The sequence below is a fragment of the Scleropages formosus genome, chromosome 3, assembly GCF_900964775.1.
Source record: "Scleropages formosus chromosome 3, fSclFor1.1, whole genome shotgun sequence".
NCBI lineage: Eukaryota > Metazoa > Chordata > Actinopteri > Osteoglossiformes > Osteoglossidae > Scleropages > Scleropages formosus.
Window position 1 is genome coordinate 35037035 of NC_041808.1, and position 22937 is coordinate 35059971.

Here is a 22937-nt window from a genome sequence, read left to right on the forward strand (position 1 = left end):
GGTGACGTAAACGCGCTTCTTTCGTAAAGACGTTTGGGTGAATCTGCAGTCTGCAGGAGACCAGGGATTTCTGCTTTCCGCCCGTTTTCAGAAGTCTTTAAATATATATATATTTCAGAGTCGGGGTTGGTCATTCATCAGAAAAAGCACAAAAATTCAGAGCGAAGGTATGTGTAACTGGTGTACACATGCGTTTTATTTCCGCATTTATTACAATTTAGCAAGGACACCGTGGCATTGCAGGACGTGTTGCAAGCACGCGAGACGATTTATACTAGTCTTTCTAGTGTGGAGCGAATGTAGGTTTTACCCCAGCCGGAATTCACGCTTTTTATTCGCAGCAAATGGCAAAGTCCGCATGCATAGTTATTTTCTACTACTAGCTCCTCTTGTCATGCCGCCCATGCTAACGAATACACACTATCATATCCTTAGCCTGCTTAGGCCGTGCGTGCTGAGTGTCGTTGTACACGCTCACAGGTTTGATTCGCACTCTTTGCTCACTATATTTTATCTCTTTATCGTTTACATAATCTTACGTTGATAAAAATACACGGTTATTTTATCTATCGCGAGAGAGAGACTCTCAGTACTCGTCAAAACAACTCTGAGTCTGAATCAATTCTGTTTCTCGTAGCAAAGTAGTAGTGTACAAAGAAAGTCGAGTACAATTTCTCTGGCGCCAACGATTTTAGTATTTTACGTTGGAAGTGTTAATTTGTGAGATTTTAATAACACAAAGACTCCCGTCGAGTTTTAGTGTTATAACTTTGTGGGGTGATTCAAAGCAGTGAAGGTGCGCAGCCCCTCCATGAGTGTGGTGCGCATGCGCAGTACGCAATGACCGCTAGTGCCCTTCAGTGCGCGCGCGCACACGCGTCTGTCGCACATTTTCCTTACACCTTCGCAGTGAACAACCGCTGCGGCTCCTCCCCGAGGGCACATCTGTGAATATACATTTGGAATTATGATGATCAAGGATTGAGAAACAACTAAGCTAACAACCTTTTGTTGTGGCCCTTGAAATACCCTGGGATTTACATGGGGTAAAACCCTAGTATGAGTACTCTTTTCCCTGGCGGGTCTGTCTGATGAAGCATTTTGCAGGAAGGGATGCGATTGCCGTGCATGGACTACTGTATTTGGGCAAATGGCATTTTACCGAATCCTCAAGATTCCCATCCATTTGCAGCATGGCTCTAAATGACTCTGTGTCCCTTGTCTCTCTCTTCTGTGTCCCCTGTCCCTCTCTGTCTCGTCCCAACTTCTGTGCACCTCAGATGCGTGCTCAGCTTCTTCTCCCTTTCATGCTGTTGCTCTTGGCTTCTCCCATGACTTGGGGGCGTTACGATGACTTTGACGACGGTGAAGACCTTGCAGAATTTGATGACAATGACTTTGCGGAGTTCGAGGACTTGAGCGAGGATGCGGGCATGGAGCCGGAAGCAACGGCCTCTCCCCGGGTGGCTGCGGCCCCTGCTAGCGACCAGGACGATGACGATGATGAGGCTGTTGTGGAGATAGAGGATGCGCAGGATGACTTTGAGGATACAGAGACGCCGGTGAGCTGTGCTGCTTTTTTTCCCAGTTATCTGCCCTAGGTGCTTAATGGCACAAACGCTCCGTTGCCATGGCAGCTTGTGGTTATTGATGGTGTTATAACAGTTAACCACTGTTTGAAGCAGTTCTAAATGCATTGTAGCAAAACATCTTTTGCTTAGCTCATTGGTCACTGCTGTTTTGCGTTAGCGTTAGAGGGTGGTTATACAGTAACTACAGATTTGAAAAAAACTTTAACGATGTACATTTATTCATTTAGTAGCTGCTTTTTTGAGAGTGTTTATTATGTAGTGTTTTTCTGACATCTTTTCAGTCAAGGTGACTTACAGTGCTAGATACACTACCAGCAGTCACTCACTTCTACACCATAGTGATGCAATGCACACAAGCACAATGGGCAATTTAGAGTAATTAATTTGCTTAAAACAGGTCTTTGCACTGCGGGAAGAAACCAGAGCACTCAGAGGAAAACCATGGGAACTCCACACAAACTGTCCTTTTGTACCATCCAGGCTCTGTGAGACAGCAGTGCTACTCGCTGTGGCCCTGTGTCATGCAGTTGTTCCAGAAGGAACTTCACAAACCCACTCAGACAGGGAGAGAACATACAAACTCCAAACAAGTTGAACGGCGATTGAGCTTAGGTTCAATCTTGTTACTCCCTGTGAGGCAGTGGTACCCACTGTGCTACCATTGTCTGGCTTTTAGTTAATATTTTATTTGTCAAGCAGTTTATGGCATCTGTGACTGCACTGAAGTATTTTGCCGAAAAAGAAAGTAACAGAGAAAGACAGCTGTGTGAAAAGGCCAATGCAGTTTGTTCCAAATGGTCTCGATCAACACATGCAGTTCAGGAGTTACTGCTGTGTTGATATACATTCTGGTACAGTTCATGATGTTTACCATATGTAGGTGTTTGAGAATGAAACGGTTACAATAATTTCCTGTATTCTCTTCTGATAGGATGAAGACATTAAATATGACACTGAGGAATTTGAAGGCTTTGAGAAGTCCAGTCCTTCCTTCAAAGATCCCATCAACATCATAACAGTAAGGAATTCAACCAGTCAAAATGGTTGTCTACTGTATCAGACTGGTTTGTAATTTTATAAATAAGATTCTATAAAAACACTGGATGGCTTGTAGCCATTTGGTTGTCCTCTTTTGGAAAAACAGATTTCCCCTTGGTCAAGTCTTAAGTCACAGTTTCAGTTTAAACTTAATATTCTGGCAAAATGTCACGAGTCGAGAATTATTTTCTTTATATTGTACACGCACTTTAGAATTTGTGGCTAAATACAAAAATGTCATCACCTGTTCAACAGTGTTTGAATACTTTCGTGTCTTTACCATGAGCTTTTTGGTGTGTGTTTTATGCCTTGAATGTGCCCATTAGGTACCATCCCACTTGCAAAACAGCTGGGAGAGCTACTATATGGAGATCCTGATGGTGACGGGGCTGCTGGCCTACATCATGAATTACATCATTGGGAAGAACAAGAATCACCGTCTGGCACAGGCCTGGTTCAGCTCACACCGGGAGCTGCTTGAGAGTAACTTTGCCCTTGTGGGTAAGTGACAGGGACAGGTTGTCAGATTGAGTCTCCAAAGTGTATTATGTAGATGCAGCAAGCTCACTAGCCTGCCACATGGATTCAGATGTTATTTAGCTTATCAGACTGTCTCGCTGCCTCCCCCTCTGCCGTCAGTGACAGGAGTGTGTTTTCAGGTGACGATGGCACCAGCAAGGAAGCGGTAAGCACCGGGAAGCTCAACCAAGAGAACGAGCACATCTACAACCTGTGGTGCTCAGGCCGTGTATGCTGCGAGGGCATGCTCATCCAGCTCAAGGTGCTCTTCTCTGACCACTGTCACAAACTCCTCATCCTGTTTCCTAATCCCTCCTGCTATACTCCCCTGTCTCCTGATCCCCTTTAATCACCGCAGTGCTGATGTTGCAGTCGCTTAATTGCTCTGCTAGAGGAATTGTGTGTAACTACACACATTCATACATGCAGTTTTATCTCAAGAATTTGCCACCATTGCTCCCTCATTACTTTGACACTGTGATACTCCAGCAGTAATTTACATTTATTCATAAAGCAGATGCTTTCCTTCAAACTGACGTACATCTCCAAGAAAAATACAATGGGTGCATTAACACAACTTACTTTTTTTATTATTTGCTTGCTAGATGAATTATATAGGGTTGCAGCTTTCTAAATTTGTCCAGTTTTGTTGCTGAATTGTTATTGATGAAACTCAGCTTCTGTGTGTTGCCTGCGAAAGAAAATTAGTTCTTTCCTAGGTCGTGCTGGGCCCCTTCCACTCCCATCCAGGCAGTCATTGAGCTAAAAGTTGTTTCTCTATTTTCAGTTTTTGAAGAGGCAAGACCTGCTCAATGTACTCGCAAGGATGATGAGGCCTGTCTGCGATCAAGTGGTACGTCTCGACGTGCGCCTGGTTCCTCCTACTTCATATGCAGTGACAGTGACCGGAATTAGTGCTTTGTTGTTGGACCCAGTTTATCTCCTAGGTTATATCCACATGGTGTGCTGCACCTGCCAGAGGCTTTTGTTTTCACTGCCTGTGCAATCACTCTCTCAGCCTCTTCCTGTGTTCTCATCCACAGCAAATCAAGGTGACCCTGAATGATGAGGACATGGACACTTTTGTCTTTGCTGTGGGCAGCAGGAAGGCGATGGCCCGACTGCAGAAGGAGATGCAGGACTTGGTGAGAGTGCTGGATTAAAGTCAGGACTTTTTCCCAATTGTAGCCCACAAGTTGTTACTCCTATCCTTTATTAATGTGGAGTAGAAGATGCATTAATGTGGAATATGTATTCAGCATTTAAATGCAGAAGAATCTACTTTTTGTTTCTTGAAGTAGTTCTGTATTGATCCTGCTGTGACGACATCGATGAACTCATAGGCTTCCGTAAAAAGTGTGACTCGGCGTGTCTGTTTGTCCACAGAGTGAGTTCTGCAGCGACAAGCCCAAATCTGGAGCTAAGTACAGCCTCCCAGAGTTCATGGCAATCCTGTCAGAGATGGGGGAGGTGACAGATGGAATGATGGACAGCAAGGTGAGGATGGGCCTGAGATGAACCAGTGTGTGTGGCAGTGTGCTGTACACCGTCAATGAAATGTTGAAGTAAAGACATTAAAGGCATACGCATACATTAAATAAGGCCAAGCATTTTGTGACTTCTCAAAGGGCATAGGTGGCAACTTTAGACTATTTTAAAGGTATGTACGTAATAGGTGTCTTATCTACAACAGAAGTGACCCCATTTTCATGTTTGGCCCACTTTCCTGCTGTACTGCGCAGATTTGAGGAATTTGAGACCAAGCTCTCCAAGGGCATCATGTAATGTATGTTCTTATCCCCCGACGACCTCTGTGTCTCTTTCAGATGGTTCATTACCTCATCAATCACGCCGACAAGATTGAGTCCATCCATTTCTCGGACCAATTCTCTGGTCCAAAACTTATGCAAGAGTACGTGATGCAAGGCTCCCCAGCCTTCCTTTGTGTTGTTCACACCAGATTACACAGTTTTTGCCGAGGAGTGTGGTGTTGGTGCTATAAGAGACTTTCTTCTGCCTGTGTTTCAGGGAGGGTCAGCCCTTGAAATTGCCAGAGACTAAAAAGACACTTTTGTTTACATTTAATGGTAAGTGTCAGACACTTCAGCGGTCACAGCCACATGCTCAACCTCATCACTACACATAGCTCCAGAAAGACGACGGTCTTGTGCACAAACTGGTGTTTTGTGCTCTCACAGTGCCTGGGATGGGCAACACGTCTCCCAAAGACATGGACGCCCTGCTGCCCCTCATGAACATGGTCATCTACAGCATCGACAAAGTCAAAAAGTTTCGCCTCAACAGGGAGGTGAGTGGTGTTTCCAGCACCCATGCCATCGTTCTGATAGGCTGTCGGGTCTTTGGTGCATCACTTTACGTTTCACTCGGCGCCAGTGTGGAACTGGCTCTTCGACAGTACTGCGCTGTTGGGCAGAAATAAGGTGAGCGTGTATGATGTGTGGCTGTGATAGTTTGTGAAAGGCCTCAGTTACCCTGTCGTTTGTAACATCAGGGCAAGCAGAAGGCTGACAAGAACCGGGCCCGCGTGGAGGAGAACTTCTTGAAACAGACACATGCCCAACGCCAGGAGGCTGCGCAGACCCGGCGTGAGGAGAAAAAGCGTGCGGAGAAGGAAAGAATAATGAATGAGGAGGACCCTGAACGACAGCGTCGCCTGGAGGTGAGCCTAGTTTGTGCTAGGGTTTTTTGGGAGGAATGTACCGAGCAGAGTTAATTGTTTTGCAGGAGTGCTGCATTCTAGAAGTACTTTAAATGTCTTCAGTACATCAGCTTATAAATGGTATTATAGCAATACTTCCCCCCCCCATGCAAATTTGTAGACAAAATACTAATCAACGGACAAGATACATGCTGACTGGGTTGGGGGAGGTAAACACTTTGAATTGCACAGATCACACACAAAAATAATGTTCACGGGGTAAAGTAAATTGAAACTGGACAAACAACAGTGCTGTGCAGGAGACCACTTGACCGTAGGGCATGAAATGGTAAACAGCACCCCCAGGGTACCTGCACCACACTCGCGGCACTATTACCTTCTGGTAGCCAACGGCATAACAATGCCGTTCATGTTGACTTGTGACATGTGAACACAAATATACAGTATTTGAGGGTATATGGTGGTGTTTTAAATTTGCTTGAAACATGAACCTACTGTACTCAACTGTATGCTCATACACAAATTACCGATCCCTCCAGGAGGCAGCACAGCGTCGGGAACAGAAAAAGTTAGAGAAGAAGCAGATGAAGATGAAGCAGATCAAAGTGAAAGCCATGTGAAGATGGTGCAAGAGACAGCTAGCGTTCAGCTCGCACTCCTTGCCCTGCTTCCACCTTTTCCAATAACTACAGCCACCATTCTCTTCTGCTTGTTTGTCCTCCTGTTGTCATCACACCCGACTCTCTGATGCGTCTGATGTGACCTACTGACGTCGTCATTCAGTCCTCTCCGATAGCTGTCTCTCCATCATGGAATCCACTGTCCCTCAGGTTGCGAGCAGCTGGCACTTAAGGAATGAGGATCTTCCATTTTAGATTTAAGCGGGCTTTTTGTTTTGTTTTTTGTTTTTGTCTTGGTATTAATTCTTCCTAATGGTTGTGCATTAAGACCTACCAGGACCGAGTAGCCTGTTTGATAATGAGAGGGGACAGTGCTTTTTTTTTTTTTTTTTTTTTTTTTTTTTAAAAAAAGAAAAAACTCACACTAAGGTGGGAATACACTTGTTGGTTTGATTGTAATGAAATGTCTGGTTTTATAAGAGTGACTGAGTTTTGTAAGTCAATGCCACGGTAAGAAAACTGTTTCTTATATTCAGAGTACTTAAGTGATTGATTCCTTGTAAAATTCTGAATTATAAATGTATTTATTCAGCTGTTGTGATGCTGTAAATCTCCCCGGCAGCTCAAGATTTCTCTTCACAGTAAAAAGAATCAATAAGGTACCCAACCCGATTCTGCGAAGTTTATAACTTTGTTTGCCTTGTCTGACATGATCATGTTGCATCTGTTTAGTCCTTTTCTAACTTTTTAGTATTGTACTGCAAACTATTTGATAGAAAACCCCAGAAAAAACATCACAATGAACTCCCCATAAGTTGCACACAGCTGCCCATATATAATATGCATGTACAAGGAAATGTACCATTTTGAAAAATGTTAAATCGAAATACGCTCTTCTTTAACCTACTTTCTTAAACATTCACAGTTCTTCCAACCCCCGTACCACCCCCACTGGCACTGTGGCTGTAATCAGAGGGAGTGTCGCAGGTCAGAGCCAGTGTCAGATTTATGTTCTATATGTGGCCTTCAGCAGGAGCCTGTAGTGTCACTCAGTTCTTGCAGAACAGATCAAGTTCCCACGTGGTGCTGGACTTGAATCGTTTGGGCTATTTTGGGAGGTCTGCAGATCCGTGCAGGATCCACAACGAGTGGCCCTTATCCTTTGTTTCTCTGCATTACAGAATCCAGTGTGTAACAGCTAGAGGTACAGAATCACATTATTTTGGGTTTTGCTCTGATTAATGCAGGAATTCAAAGGCAGAGAATTCCAGGAAGTGAAATTCCCTCAAACGCTCTGGGCGTGCGAACCGTAAGCGAGAAGTGGCAAGCTCACAGTGCCAGTGAGTTTCTCCACCCACGCGACTGAGTGCTCTCAGCCACAGAAAGCCCGTGTTTCGGCATAACCTCCACTTTTGGACACAGGATATTTCAGCGTCCGGCCAGCTTATTAATTTCCTCAAAAAGTCAATTATTAACGCAGGTATTGGCAGAGCATCCTCTTTTGCCAGGTTGAGCTAAAGTAGCGATGACTGAGTTGAGGGGTGGCGCTGTTATGCTCCTCTTTAGCATCCCCCCGCCTTGCTCTGCCCTGTCGGCATTCCTTCTGCCGTCTCAGCCACGAGATTCCGCCTCTGTCTATTGTTCAGTGACTGCGCCAGCAGAGCCAGCCTTGTCAAGCGGGTACACATTAACTGCAATCTGCGTGATGGCGAGAGGCAAGCCAGGGGAGGGGGGCTTCCTTCGTGAACAAATGGTGCCATTCATATAGCAGAATTACCTCTAGCGACAGCCGTCTGAATGACAGTTGCTGCCTCGCAGTCACTCTGCAGGGTTGCGTATTAAATTCTCAGCCACAAACACCAAGGGGCAAAATCAAAATGCATAATGTCTCTATTCCTAGCTGCCTTCTAGTCTTGATCGCTGTCTTGTCGGTTCACCACATTAGCCATTCCATGCGCCACGTGCACTTGGATCCTTAGCACACCATAGCACTGGTGTTATTCAGTGAAACGGGGCTCTGCGATGAAAAGTCACACATGGTCAGTCAAACTCTTTGGTGGCATCACTTTGAGGAAACGTGCACTCGCCTTTGCTTTTTTTGCAGGCCTCATCTTGAGCGGTTTGTCTGAAATTCACTTTTGTTTGATCATGCTCAGGAATAGTCTATACATCCAGCACGTTCGTGTCCTTCTGAACTTGAGTGAAAGGAAGGTGTTGAGGAACAAACATATCGATCAAGGCCTCCTACAGGTGCTCACGTTGACTGGTCCAGTCCTACAATGTGCGCTGAAGGTCAATAGTCGATATCCCTCAGAGTTGATGGTTCTCTAACCAAAGGAGCTCCACAGATAAGCTCTGGGTACAACTGTATGCTTGGGAAGTGATAAAGGTCACACGCTCTAATCAAACTGACATACGGAAACCCTCATGTCTCAGAAAAAATGGAGGGAAACCGCATTTTAGAATCTTTTTCTCAAATTAAAGTGAACCTTTATTTTATTCGGATCTCCCTTAGCTGTTTCTTTTTGCAATTATTGTCTTTCATTTGCTCCTGTGAGACAGCTGATTGGGCCAGGACTTTTGAAACATGTCTCTGTAAGCCATTGTTGAGAACACTGATGTTATTCCATCAAGCTTAGCCCCAAATGTCTAAAACCGATTGCTGAGAAGATACTTCATAGTGGACTGAAATCAACACCATCTTCTTGCGACTGTTGGCAGTTTTGTTCATGGTGTATCCCAAACAGGGAAACTAAGGAAGTGCTTCTTCAGCAGGGAACCTTAATTCAGCTGCATGAGAAACTGTTCAAACATCGCATGTCACTTCTGTCACTAAAACACCGTACTGCAACCTGAGGGACATCAAGAGCTCCGTGTCACTCCAATGAGCTTAAAGGAATTATTTATGCAATTCCAGTCTTCACCACAATAAAACAAGTTCCTTGTGTAAATGCTACATTCTCTTGCCTGCCAAATTTGACGTTTCTTGTTCACTGACTTTCTCCGTGCACAATCACACAGACGATCCGTATACCTGTGCGCAAGTGCAGTCACAGAGGACCCACCAGGTGGACGCATGTGGTGCAGAGACGCTCTCGTCTTTCGTTTTTGCCTCACAGGCAAGAAAGGTGTTGAGGTGTGCACCGAGAAAGGAAGGCAGTGTGAAATAGGAAGAAGAAACAGCCGTGTGGGGGCCCTCCCCAGGTCAGGGCCGCCACAGGCTGACAGTGAGGCCTGTCGGAGCGTTCCCAGCTCAGGTGGGGCCACGCTCACGCTGCCTGCTCCAGGGGTCGGCCAGCCCCAGGTACTCGGGGTTCTCCGCGGTGGGAGTGACAAAGCCGTTGGGTAGCCGAGGAGGGGGTGGTCCCTCCATGTCAGCACCCATGGCCCGCGCCTTGGCCACATCCACGTAGAAAGGATTGTCAAAGGCGGGTGAGTGGCCTGCAATCGGCACCAGGTACTCGGGGTTCTCCACGCTGCTTCCAGGTGCCAGGCCACTGCAGAGGCGCCGAGGGCCCCCCGATGCTCTCCGCGGCAATGTGCTGGGGCGCTCCGCACACCCTGTGCCACCGCTCTGCATTGCCTGGTTCACGTATTCTGGAAAGAGGGGAGACCGGCAGTCAGGACAACAGCATCTCAACACACACCTACTGCACACACCGCAGTCTAAAGACTACGTTCTAAAGCCGACCCTACAGAGCCTTAACCGCGTTTACATTCTTGATTAATCACAGGACAGTCAGACAGAAATGACAGATGTGCTGCATACTGAGATGAGTATCTATTATATCAAACACAAAGATACACCTCTTATCAGGGTGCAGACACACGCCATTTACCATATATAAATACGGCCACTGTCACGTAAATATGAAATGATGGCTCTTTCTGCAGAGGCAAAACTTGCCAGAAAAGTGACTGTAACTAACCAAAGAAATCCAAATTACTTCCTCCTTCAAGCAAGTCTAAACAAACAGACTTCACTGTGCACAACAGCTGCAACTGTTATCCTTTCAAGCGAAAGGAGACTGAGTTTACACAGAGATAAAGATAACGGCACGTGTTCTGGGCTCACCAGGCTGCCCCCAACCCCCCTGGGAGAGTGTCTGCGAGGAGAACGCAACTGGCCCGTCCGTCTCCACGTGGCTATCGCCACCGCCAGCCAACGTGGGCTCTTCATAGTACCGTAGCCCTGGACCCATGCCGTTGAGATGAGAGCCAGACTCTGGCATGGCATCGAGGAAGACGGAATCCGACTGGTCCCCCGCTGACCGGTGAGACGCACTACGGGCCAACACTGAGTACGATGGTCCCCACTGCCCTTTCACAGTGGCTCCCATAGGCAACGTGGGGTACTGACTCCTTCCCAGGGTGCTGACAGACAGATTCATGCTGCGTCCTCCCGTTTGGATCTCCCAGTCCAGGCTGTGCTCAGCGCTCTGGTAGCACAAGGCAGAAAAGGCACGTCCCATTAAAACCCTATAATACTCGCTGTCTCTCTCAGCGGAATGAGCTCTTCTGGACCCTCCAGACTGACAGCATACTCACCCTGTGTGAGTGATGTCTGGAGTGCCCGTTGCTGACCACCTCTCCCGAGGCTTTGAAAAGGTCTGTCTGGGGCACCAGGTATTCCTCTGCATCCAGGAGTTCAGTCATCGTGACCCCCTCCTCCTCCAGCAGCATGCGGAAGAAATGGCTGTCCACAGGGTTGGCCAAACTCATCTGATCATCATTCTGAGGGACAGAGAGGCATGAAGAGATGAAACCCAGTGAAGCTAAACCTGTAACGTCTCAGGAGACTGGTATTGGCTGTCACAGTCCAGCATGTTGCACAGCTCACACACCTGGATGACCACATATCGAGAGGGGTCTCGAGCCATGGTGCTGAACTCTGTCACTAGCTCCCGGAACTTCGGTCGACTCTCAGGGTCAATCATCCAGCCTGCAATGCACAAGCACCCCGAGTGAACGCAAAGACCACTTGTCTGCGGGGAGCCCACGGTGTCTGACCTCTGGGTGTTTGCCCCTCACTTACACTTGACCATGATCATGTAGACATCCATGGTGCAGATGAGGGGCTGGGGAAGCCTATCTCCCCCCTCCAGTAGTTCTGGGATGTCTCTGGCAGGGATCAGATCATAAGGCTTGGCCCCGAACGTCATCAGCTCCCATACTGTCACTCCTGGGCACAACGATGACACAACGGTCAGAGTGGTAGTCGCACATTTGTTAGCCTCAGTTGCTTTTGCCCACACGCATTCCTACACCTCCATACACAGTGAATCCAGACTGACCGTAACTCCAGACGTCACTCTGGTGTGTGAACCTCCTCTGCAGGATGGACTCGAGGGCCATCCACTTGATGGGTACCTGCACACACAGCACGATACATTATCCTGAGTAACTCATACTCCCCAGAGAGAGAGGAAAAAACACAAAGGCAAGAACAGCGGCACAAGGAGGACACTTCCACTGGTTCATGTGCTTCAGGTGAACAAACTGAAAGCTTTAACTCACAATGAGAATCACAAACACACAGAGAAGGACAGAAAGTTGCCCCTGAAGCACCTTGCCCCCGTCAGCATGGTACTCGGTTTCGTCGATATCTAGGAGGCGGGCCAAACCAAAGTCGGTGATTTTGACATGGTTGGGATTCTTCACCAGAACGTTGCGAGCCGCCAGATCCCTATGAACCAGGCGGACATCCTCCAGGTAACTCATACCCTACAGAGAAGCACAGGACATCACCACACTCAGCCTCTGGCTCTACAACCAGTATACTAATCCTCAGCATCTTCATTCTCACCACACCTCACCTTGGCAATCTGAACACACCAGTTGAGCAGGTATTGGGAGCCGATGTGGTCCTTGTTCTCACGCACATAGTCTAGCAGGCAGCCATAGGGCATGAGCTGAGTGACAAGCTGCACCGTGGACGTCAGGCAGATGCCCAGCAGACGACACACATATGGGCTGGCCACTCCCGCCATCACATAGGCCTCCTGTGAGGGAGATGGGAGGGGCACACCTGTCACACAGTGCAGACCAACACCAACATCTGACATTAGGGGAAGATGTGGACAAGCAGACTCACATCCAGGATCTCCTTGTTGGCCTTAGGTGAGGTGTTTTCCCTCAATACCTTGATGGCCACGGGGATCTTCACATTCTCTCCGTCAGGTGCCCAGACGCCCTGCCACATGGAGAGCAAATCAACTGTTCGTTTACGTCATGAGAGCTTTAACGGGAAGTCAAAGTTGGTCAGCTCTTGATCACTCAAGTAATTATTTGGACAGTAAGTCCCGATGTCTAAGATGTTACTGTAAAACTAGCAGGACTCATGCCCCTGTAAGCTTGTGTCAACCACAGTCCTGTGGCCACCCTGGAATTTATGGAGTGGAGAGAATCCACATCTGTATGAAGGAGGGACAAGTAAGTACTAATCATCGTTGGCGCTGAAGACAGGTCACATGTCCAGTGGTACATCCTGACGCATGCTGGAGGTTCCACATGAACTGACCTTGTAAACTGTACCAAAGGCCCCAGAGCCCAACACCCTCAGCTTTTTCAACTCCGTCTCCTTCAGAATGCGCATCTGGGCCTGATTAGGCATCGCACCGCTAGGGTTCAAGGGCTCCACGAGCTGAGGGACAGGCAAAGCAATAAAGAGCTCAAACAATCCACCCTGCTGACCTTCAGCATGTGCCTTTTTGACTTCACTCTATAACAGTTGCAGTTATGCAACACACAGCTCATTTCACTTGTATGCCAGTGTAGTACAGGAGTATGTTCAAGACAAAAAAAAGAGAAGTATCTCTACTGAGGAATTCTAGAATGTTACTTTCCAGTCAGTGCCCATCTGAGATTCAGAGCACTAAGTTAGTCTATGTTACAAGGACGCATACAACACTCAAGAAGTACAGAGGCACTGTGTGTGCACTACAACAACTGTGTTTGTGATCATAATTCAAGTTCATACTCCCTCACCCCGTGCTCCTCCGGGTTGTTCCTCCTCATGGCCTCCTTTTTCTTCAGGTGCTTCTGTCGGCGCAGGTAGAACACGAGCAACGCTGCCAGGATGAGGAAGAGCAGCAACCCTCCCACTGCTGCAGCAATTGAGGTACCTGGCCTGTCAGGGGCATGGAATCCCAAAGACTTTTTAACAATTAAAATTACGGTATCAGCTCGCAGGGATGAGTGACACATACACAACAATGTACTGTAACGTCATGGGGCACCACAGTGGCACCAGCAGGTAGTGAGGGTGCCATACAGCTTCTGGGCTGTGGGTTCAGTCATGGGTTTAAATAAGGCTCAGTTTTTGTGAAGCTTCCACAGTCGTGTGACATTCCTCCTACTGTTCAAAGACACACATTTCAGGTGAACCTGTGCATGTGTGTGTGGATGAATGCAATGGACTAACAACCAATCCAGGGTGTGCCATCATGCCGTATGCTTCCATGAGACAGGGAGTCCTCGACCATAAGACTCCTGATGACCTGTACTTTTGATGGTGGTCCAATCAACCTTATTACATTATTGCTGAGTCCTGACGATTGATTGCAATACCTAATGACAGCCTCTCCATCTGCTGTACGATAAAATCGGCAGGCTCTACTACACTAGCTATCTATATTTCTTACTGACTCATTCAGTGGGTCTGTCAGCAATTGTTTTATTTACAAACATGTTGTTTTATTTGCACAATATTTTATCTGTGGTTCCATTCAAGTTCATTTTTTCACGACGGCTAGCAAGCAAAAACATAAGTATCCCGGTGGTACAGAAAAGAAAAAGCAAAAGAAAACAGATTTACAAATTGGACTGAAAATAACAATGTAGCACGAAAATGTAAGTATAATACTGTACTGTATACTATTATTATTCTATATTTGTAACATTTTATTTAACGCAACTGATGTGTGAAATCAGTGAAAAAATAAAGTTCTATTACACAACGCAGCATTTGTGCACGTTAATTGTTCCATATGTCCTTATACTTTGTATCATTCAGTATAAGGGGGTGTATGACGAAGCCAACTTAACGATGAGGTCGTCAGAACAGAACTGCATCGGAAGTTGAAGGCTACCTGTAGTCTCCATATTACCCCCAACCATGTGTTGAGACAAGCAGCGGTTAACGATGAATGAATGAATTATACGCTGGCTGTGATTGTGTCGTGAGCGGAAGGTAGCAAATAGGCACGGGACACCCACCCTGCCCTTGGATGGACTGGACAGCCCCTATCATCCAGCACATTGCACCTGAAAGGAAAACCACAGAAGTCATCTCTTACCCAGGGGGTTAACGGGATGTTCTGAGTGGTTTGACGCCCAACAGACAGGGGCAATAACAATTTAAACAATCTCCTATTGAGTCCACATATACTGAGGTGCTGCTACTACCCATGCCCAGTGGATTTCCTCATGATATCTTTGCGCTTTTTTACGCACCTTGTGTTAAGCACCGGCTGCTCTTGCTTAAAATGCCGAAGAAGAACTCTTAACATGTTTGCACAGGCCAGAACAGAGCAGCATTTTTCCACCTCCTGGCCTTTTAAGTGACACGTAAGGAACAGCCGCCACACACAATGGCTCTAGTGAATGTAGAAGTGTTAACAGAAGTGCTTTTCACACAAACAACCTGCTACTGGAGAACAAAATAAATTGCTCCTTGAATTTCACTCATGTGAACAGAATCAAACTGAACACGGGCCAGTGAGCACACCCCCCATTGAGGGAGCGGGCGATCGCGGTCCATATGCCGAGGTGCAGATGCTCACGATATGGTGCAGTTTATGCTGCAAGGCAGGCAGTGTCCAGTGGTGTTGGCGTATTTCCACACATTGTGCTGCTCTCCCTTCATCCCACTGGGGCAGCGTGGCACACAGGTGTCACCATCCTGGAAGTGGCGGCACTCGCGACACTGGTTTGCTTCCTGTTGGCCACCAACCCAAAAGCTTCAGCTGTTATACACACAAGCCTCGGTCTTGCCTTTCAATACCTAACAGAACTCCAAAATGTTAACGAAGGACTACAGCACCCAACAGGTTTGTGACCAAAACTACAGCTTCCTGCCGCTTCGGGGCACAGTCACAAACAGAGCAGATGCGTGGCGCAGGCTCCTGGTTTTACCTGTCCGTAGCACGACTCAGAGCCATTCATGGGGCGGCATTCGGGATGGCACCGGACACATGTGCGGCCCTCAACGTACTCGCGCTCAAGCCTGGTGAGGACAGAAAGGTGGTGCTAGCACACATCACTGTGCGACAGGCAACAGCTAAGCCTAGCACTAAGGTATGATTCCTGCAAGGCAACATCATCTACCAAGGCAAGACAACAAGAGTATCTCATGTTGCCTGTGTTACAACATTGCCGTCAAACACCGATTTTTAAAGGAGTCCTGTCCTCGCTCACCCCTGCTGGATGTTACACTCCTCAACACACTCAGTCCCGCGCCGGAACTTCAGACAAGACACACACTGGCTTGGACCGGGCCCCCAGCATCTTTCATCAGCACAGAGGTGGTGGCAGGACTGCCCGGCCGCACCTGGAACCACAACCAAAGAAAAGTCAGTTCTTCAGAGGTCACCCTCACAATGACACACGCACACAAAGTACTGCAAGCAAGAGTTAAAGGTCCAAACACAAGAGGCACAGACATACCACACTCCTCAGGGCTCCTGTTGTCAGAGAGGATGAGATGCGGCCCCTCCATAGGGTGCATGAGTGCCGCCCAGGGGATGGAGGTTGTGTAGCAGAGCCGGTGGTTACCATGCAGCAGTATGAGTCCACCGCTGACACGCCGCAGAGATCGTAGACCCAAAGATTCCACGTGCAAGTACTGCACACCCAGTGAGAACACGCCTCTGCAAAGCCCAAAAAGAGAACAGTTATACAGCAGAATTAGCCTACTTAGACACACAGATCGTTTCACACATAACCTGGGTATACTCAGACTGTGCCCTTACCTATAAAGCATTCTTCCCCTTATCACCTCCAGATTCTCAAACACACCCAAGTCTGTCCAGTTCGCTGGCCATGCCTCAATGTACAAGTAACCTGAGAGACACAAAGCGCACTTTTAAAAGATAATAAATCAAACAATGGGTTATATTCAGTGCACATTTCACAGCTGTTCGTTGACACGCCCAGAAGTAGGGAGACTGGAGGGGGAATCTAGGCTCCAAACCTGTGAGCTCTCGTAGGCTTTGGAACACGTCAAGTTGGGTGGGCTCCAAGGCTGACGTGTTGGTGACGGGGTCCCTGGAATGGAGGAAAATGGAAAGTCTGTCAGGGAGCAGCTGGAGTTTTCATTAAACAGTAGTGATTCTGTGAATTTAACAGAGTCAAAAGCATACATGGATGAGCTCATATATCATGTGGACATGTCTCATGACATCCGAGGATAGGTAGCTGATGCTTAACAACACTTTCCACTGCACAAATTACGAAATAAATAGTGCGAAAGTGGTTCGAGAGCAAAGCGAGAGGCACAGTGGACTGGTAATCGCTCCTACCCATGAAAGGTCTCAGGGAGGAAGGCCAGACTGCCAAAGATCTTCTCACAGCCAGAAAAGAGTTTGATGTTGGAGGCATTCACTGCACGGACACCCTGCAAAGTGTCCATTCCTAGACCATAGCACACTGAGACACAGTAATGGTGTGAGCAACAAGGTAAACCACATGTAAACACACACACACACACACACACACACACACACACACACACACACACACACAATTATAACCAATGATAATTACCTTTGGGACACTCCCCATCGCACTTTTCACATTTTTGGCTCTCCTCACCATTGGACAAGATGGTGATGACTTCTTGATTGGCTTTCGGACACACTTTGGTACAGGCAACTGGCATGGCCAGGTAATTTTCTACAGGAAAAAGGAATCACAAGAGTGCATCTTGGGAAATCTTGTAAAGACTGAACAGGTGTAAAGCTACAGCAACAGATACAACTACGGAACTGAAACACAAAAATATAGTACAGGGTTAAAACACATACTTCTCATTGGGAAAGGGCAGGGGTGTAATTATGACTTTTTTGAAAACAGGAGTATATAGAACCATGTCTCTCAGCGGTATCGAACGGCATTGCTTCCCATATTAAAGGAAAGGTGAAGAAATAATGTACTTGTCAATTTTGTCTTCATAACAGTCCTACCCTAAACAGAGACGCATCAAACAGTACTGGAACAATTAATTAAGTCAGGGAGACTGAAGCTGAGATAGCGATGCTTGGATAGTTATCTGCAGGGTGAAGCTCAGGCAGTGACATCTCAAAGGAGGAGGCCCAGGGAGGGAAAGACCTTGTAGTTCGGGGAAGGAAAAGACTCACGTGGGCACTCTTTAACGCAGGTAGCACCCAAGCTGTACTTCTTGTCCTTGTTGGGTTTGGACTGATAGGCCACTGAGTCATAGATGGTGGGAGGTGGGCAGCTATCCTTACAGATCCGGCTGTCATTAAAGTGGCGACATGCCTAGTTTGGAAAGGGGGAGGGGGAGTATTGGAAAATAGGCCACTTTCGATCAAGGGGTTCAGCTAAAAATTTTTTGTATAAAACATGGCATATAAACTATTCTTTTATGCGAAGCACAAACATACCTTTCTGAAAACTTACACTGCAATTTAATGTGCATGACAGTAAGTGAATGTTGGCCCATGTGGGCCATGTGGAGGTTGCCACTTGCGGATGCCTGTGACTGTGTGTATCCATGTGCGGTACCGTATGGTGCGTGTGGATGGCACCCACCAGGCAGTCCGTGTCCTTGGGCCCCGTGCAGCCGGCAGCGCACTGCTTGTGGCAGCAGTCGTTGGACTGGGGGCCCTTACAGCGAAGGCATCCCGACGCACACTGCAGATGAGTCACTGAGATGGGGGAGGGGCAAAAGGGCAGAGGGAGACAAACTCTCACACATATTTCTAAAATGAGGCGTGATGCAAACATGGTTAAGAGTAAAAAGAAGGCACAAGACACATTTTCCCTTCACTGTGGAGATTTCACACTGAATACCCCTGTGGTGTAATAAGTGAAGAACTCCACCCCACTAATAAAAGAAAAAAGTGACAAAAACCAAACTGACTTTGTGTCGTTTTCTTTTAGCTTGTTAGATGGTAAAAAATACACTTTGTTTTATGGGGACATTGTCCCCACAATGTCTTTTTTGGAATTGTAAAACATGGTCATGCATGCACACAAGCACAAATGGAAGAAGGCAGGCTGCCAAAAATGCATACTGATACTGGGAAGACAGAAACAATGAAACACATACAAGTCATGTAACTTACAGGTTTGACAGTCCTGGTCTGTTTTTCCCCAGCAGGCTCGATTCTTACAAGACGGGGAGCAGCTTTGGCCTAAGAGGCACAATAAGAGATCAGGGTGGTTTTGCATTGCATTACTTCATTTAACTAACACTGTTCTCCAAGGTGACTTAGTGTTACACTGCTTACAATTAGTTACCCATTTATTTAGGGTAAGTACTTCGCTCAAGGTAAGACTTGAACCTGTGAGCACTGAAGCCAAAGGCAGCAGCTCCAAGCACTACACTAGCTGCTGCCACTGCTAGTCTTACACTGCAACACTGAAAGGTCCAGCAGATACAGCAGTGTGGCTGTTAACCTGAAATCTGCACAGAACACTTTGCTTCAGTAAATACCCATATAACAAAAAGATACAGACTACATCGGGATGTCACTACATGCGCAATAAAAACAATACATCGTGCTTATCCTTGAAGAATAATCCGGCCGAAGAGCTCATCATCGTGGTTGGGTGCACACAAGTCCCAAGTCGTAGCTTTCACACTCACAGTTTGGGGAGCGCTGCTGCAAATACAAATGCTTGTGTGTGTTCTGCTCATCCAACGTGTCATTCCACTGGATCTTCTGTGGGTCTGGAAAGCACAGCGAAGGGTTGCCCCCAATGTAGACACCTCCCAGAAGGATCTCTGTTGGAACAAAGCGAGAGGAGGGTGAGGGTCAGGAGATCTCCCCACCCCCGCCGCTACGCTGTCAACTCCACGCTTGCTGCAGAGCGTGTATTTTCACCAACACAGTTTAACGAGTGAATCTACAGGAGCTGATTCTTTCGCTCTGATCTTGCTTGACCTCTGGACCACTTCTTCCTTGCCGTGAAGCACCCATTCCTCCTCTATTCTCCAAAGTCCCTACCCCGTTCTTTTTCTCCCTCCTTCCGTCTTCCCTTATGCCATTTCTCCTCATAACCTTCCGGGACCCTCTTTAATTCTCTGTCCACAACCTATTACCTAACAGCTGCACACTCCCACGGCATCCCGCCAATTCTCGTTCTCTTTTGTCTCTAATTGGACATCTCTCATAGGGGGTGCGGTGGGCTTGGCCGGGTCCTGCTCTCTGATGGGTCTGGGGTTTGAGTCCCATTTGGGGTGCCTTGCGACAGACTGGCGTCCCGTTCTGGGTGTGTCCCCTCCCCCTCCAGCCTTGTGCCCTGTGTTGCAGGGTTAAGCTCCGGTTCACCGCGACCCTGCTTGGGACAGGCGGTTTCAGTCAGTTTCAGTCAGTGTGTGTGTGGACATCCCTCCATTCGTCCACCTTTGCTTCTTTCTGCATTCACCACATTCCTTCCTCCTCTCACCTGTGAGGCTCCTCATGCGCAGCTCTGTCAAGCCCACATTGTCCATCACAGCCAGGGCATAACTGGAGTTATAAAGCTGGCTGCCCCTGATAATACGCAGGTTATCCAGGGGCACTGAGGCCACAGACAGATGGGCAATCAGGACGTAGCCCTGCACCTCCACAATGCCCTGCAGACACAGAAGTCGAAGTTCATCAGAAAGCAAAAATGAGGCAGAAAGCAGATTGATTGAGAGGGTGAGAGAGAACCACGGCTACTTTCAGCCACAGTCATGAGAATGACCTTCTATGTAGGGTGAAAAGAAAGGTCATGGAGAACATTAAACATCTGATTCTTGTCAGGGCTGAGGCAGGAGATACACGCACACGAAGCAGTAAACACACCGAACAAACGAAGACGGGCAGGTGGAGAGTCACCCCCAGACTGCACTACAGACCTGCAGAAAGCTAAGGTCTGGCGTCCCATGCAGATGAGTGATCTCCAGGTTGCCATGCACCACCTCGCACCCGGTGTACAGCAGCTCCAGTATCTTGTACTGGTTCGCAGGGCTCGATGGTAGCGTCAGCTTCATATCTGTCCCAAGGCATACTGAGGGAGGAATGAGAAAAGCCCATGTGAAGACCAGCAGCCACTGTTCACACAAAGACCACTCTCTTTATTGCACCAACCGTCCGTCACAAGTACTGCAGGAATGAACAAATGTCCATGAATGTCTGGGGCACCACAGTTTGGTCCCATCGCTTCTTCAGGACACATTTAACAAACTGCACAAGTCAACATCCAAGCAAGAACTCCAAATGAGAGAAGAGGGAATGAACATGGCCAGACAGCAGCGCTGCTCAACAAAAGTAAACACCGCTGATAACTGAATCGCTAGACCCGCTGCCCCTGGCCCCCAGAGATAAGGGACAGCACAAGGCCAAGGGAAAAGCAGGGAATGCGGGACAGAGCCAGAGGTCAACCTGAATTTAAAAGTAAGGGAGGGAGGGACAGTCTCCATGGCGATAGAGCCACTTCCTTTTGGGAGTCCCCATCATCGCTCAGGCTTAAATGTTGACACCCTACTGGATTAATTATGGCACATGTGCATGTACAATGGGGGAAGGGCACAGAATGGCTAGTGTATAGACACAGCGACATTCTCACATACTGACCGTTACAGAGCTATAATTACTTGGGGAATCTTCCTGTCGGCCTCATGCTTGATCTTCAGCAATGTGGCCTCCAGAAACATCACAGTGGTCTCTCTTCCTCTGCAAAAATCACTTTACCCTCTTCCTCTGAGACAGTGAGGGTACTCAGGAAGGAGCAGGTAGATGCAGCATTCTGAGAATGTCCCATTAAAAACTCAAACTTCATCCAAAAAGCAGAGATATTTGACCAGTACTCTATTATGTCCAACTATAGATTCACTGAATTGTTTTGAGTCCAGTCAGCCAATTAATCTGAGCCTGAATAACTTTAGAAAGCACAGCAGTGACTAGTCGTGCCATAATGGGATGACAGATCAGTGACACTCACCACACTATATTTGGGCTTTTCTACACCCAGTCCACAAGGTCAAAGGCAGAGCTGAAGCTGGAATCAAAAACATCCCTTTTTCAATTAAACATGAGGGTACAGTGTCTTTTTGTGTTTCAGGAACAAAGGTGTTACGCCACCAAATTAACGTTCACCCAGTTTTCTATTGGCCCTTTAGACAAACACCAGCCATAACAAAGATTATTTATCAACTCAGAAAGCTGTAGTACAAAGTGACCCAATCAAGTTCTTTAATGGAAATGGACTGAAATAAACCACATGAAATCCACACTGCAACATTGTCTCTGTTTTCTTTACAAGGAAATTAAGTTTAACTGCAGAATATAGCTGTACGTGAAGAAGGAAAATAAAGGTGAATTATTAACTCAATTCAAAGCATCCCGACTGCTGGTTACAAACAGTGAAATACACTGAATCATTATAGAAGAAACTATTTATAGTTTAATCTAAGCACTCTGCTCACGGGTTTCTTCTTTGCATACTGCTAATATCCTGAAAGGATGATTTCCACCAGTACAGTTTCTTTATGAGTGCACTATTTCTGTTTTGATTTTACAGACTTTTTCCACTTACAGTGCACTCAAAGCACATGTTACTTTGATTTTTAAATTCCTTTCATTAATTATTAACACCCACCAGTCATAATGCAGAGTCGTTAGGTAGGGTACACCCTGACTAGCAGAAACCACTTGTCCTGCGCGGGGTCACGGCTGTGTGTGCAATGTCCTTCTCAAGGGTACTCCAACTGAGCTCCACAAAGGACTATAAACATGTAACTTCCAAATTCGTATCCTAAGCACCACTGTTCTCCACAAAAACACATTTCATTCAAGCACGCGGTTGATAAATCACACACACACACACACACACACACACACACACACACACTGAAGCTGCTTGTCCCAACCGGGGCTGCGGCAAACCAGAGCCTAACCGGGCAACACAGGGCACAAGGCTGGAGGGGGAGGGGACACACCCAGAACAGGACGCCAGTCCATCACAAGGCACCCCAAGCAGGACTCGAACTCCAGACCCACCAGAGAGCAGGCACAGGCCAAACCCGCTGCGTCACCACGCCCCCCTGTTGATAAATGAGGACACCTCAATAGCCATCAGCATCGTGAGACACAGCAGTGACCAGACCCATCTTCAGAGAGAGATGGGGAGGGTGGTACTTTCAGGGCAGTAAACACTCCTGTCCACGCAGCTGCACATGGCCCCACCCACTTTGTGCATCAGCCGATGCCATCGAACCGACCACTGTTCTGCAGCAGAACACGCAATTCCGTTCTCCACAACCCAAAAAGGACG

The 22937-nt window shown here is 47.3% G+C and overlaps 2 protein-coding genes across 2 annotated transcripts in view; one reads left to right on the forward strand and one right to left on the reverse strand.

Moving 5' to 3' along the window:
- ccdc47 (coiled-coil domain containing 47) lies at positions 1–6844 on the forward strand. Its single transcript, XM_018732726.2, has 13 exons — positions 1–167; positions 1281–1562; positions 2524–2610; positions 2957–3131; positions 3290–3411; positions 3937–4002; positions 4193–4294; positions 4536–4646; positions 4976–5061; positions 5178–5236; positions 5348–5457; positions 5662–5829; positions 6369–6844. Exons 2-13 carry the CDS (start codon positions 1281–1283, stop codon positions 6447–6449), a joined length of 1449 nt encoding a protein of 482 aa, XP_018588242.1. The 5' UTR covers positions 1–167; the 3' UTR covers positions 6450–6844.
- Positions 6842–22937, reverse strand: part of LOC108922533 (receptor tyrosine-protein kinase erbB-2-like) — a 19955-nt gene continuing 3859 nt past the window's right edge. The window contains exons 2-27 of the mRNA XM_018732723.2: positions 20521–20672; positions 20085–20253; positions 19282–19419; positions 18758–18826; positions 18222–18337; positions 17807–17948; positions 17214–17342; positions 16970–17096; positions 16642–16715; positions 16421–16511; positions 16116–16318; positions 15867–15999; positions 15585–15675; positions 15233–15387; positions 14667–14714; positions 13437–13578; positions 12970–13092; positions 12544–12642; positions 12266–12451; positions 12018–12173; positions 11744–11819; positions 11485–11631; positions 11294–11391; positions 10998–11183; positions 10525–10888; positions 6842–10046 (exon numbers count right to left, since the gene is read on the reverse strand). Of these exons, the coding sequence (XP_018588239.1) occupies positions 9703–10046; positions 10525–10888; positions 10998–11183; positions 11294–11391; positions 11485–11631; positions 11744–11819; positions 12018–12173; positions 12266–12451; positions 12544–12642; positions 12970–13092; positions 13437–13578; positions 14667–14714; positions 15233–15387; positions 15585–15675; positions 15867–15999; positions 16116–16318; positions 16421–16511; positions 16642–16715; positions 16970–17096; positions 17214–17342; positions 17807–17948; positions 18222–18337; positions 18758–18826; positions 19282–19419; positions 20085–20253; positions 20521–20672 (3758 nt within the window). The 3' untranslated portion in view covers positions 6842–9702. The remainder of the gene's footprint in view (positions 10047–10524; positions 10889–10997; positions 11184–11293; positions 11392–11484; positions 11632–11743; positions 11820–12017; positions 12174–12265; positions 12452–12543; positions 12643–12969; positions 13093–13436; positions 13579–14666; positions 14715–15232; positions 15388–15584; positions 15676–15866; positions 16000–16115; positions 16319–16420; positions 16512–16641; positions 16716–16969; positions 17097–17213; positions 17343–17806; positions 17949–18221; positions 18338–18757; positions 18827–19281; positions 19420–20084; positions 20254–20520; positions 20673–22937) is intronic.

Bases quoted from the DNA above. Each gene is read 5' to 3' on its own strand.
- ccdc47 (XM_018732726.2), top strand. From the start codon at position 1,281: ATGCGTGCTCAGCTTCTTCTCCCTTTCATGCTGTTGCTCTTGGCTTCT. The intron at 4,647-4,975 runs GTGAGGATGGGC...TGTCTCTTTCAG, and splicing joins ATGGAATGATGGACAGCAAG to ATGGTTCATTACCTCATCAA. The intron at 5,237-5,347 runs GTAAGTGTCAGA...GTGCTCTCACAG, and splicing joins ACTTTTGTTTACATTTAATG to TGCCTGGGATGGGCAACACG.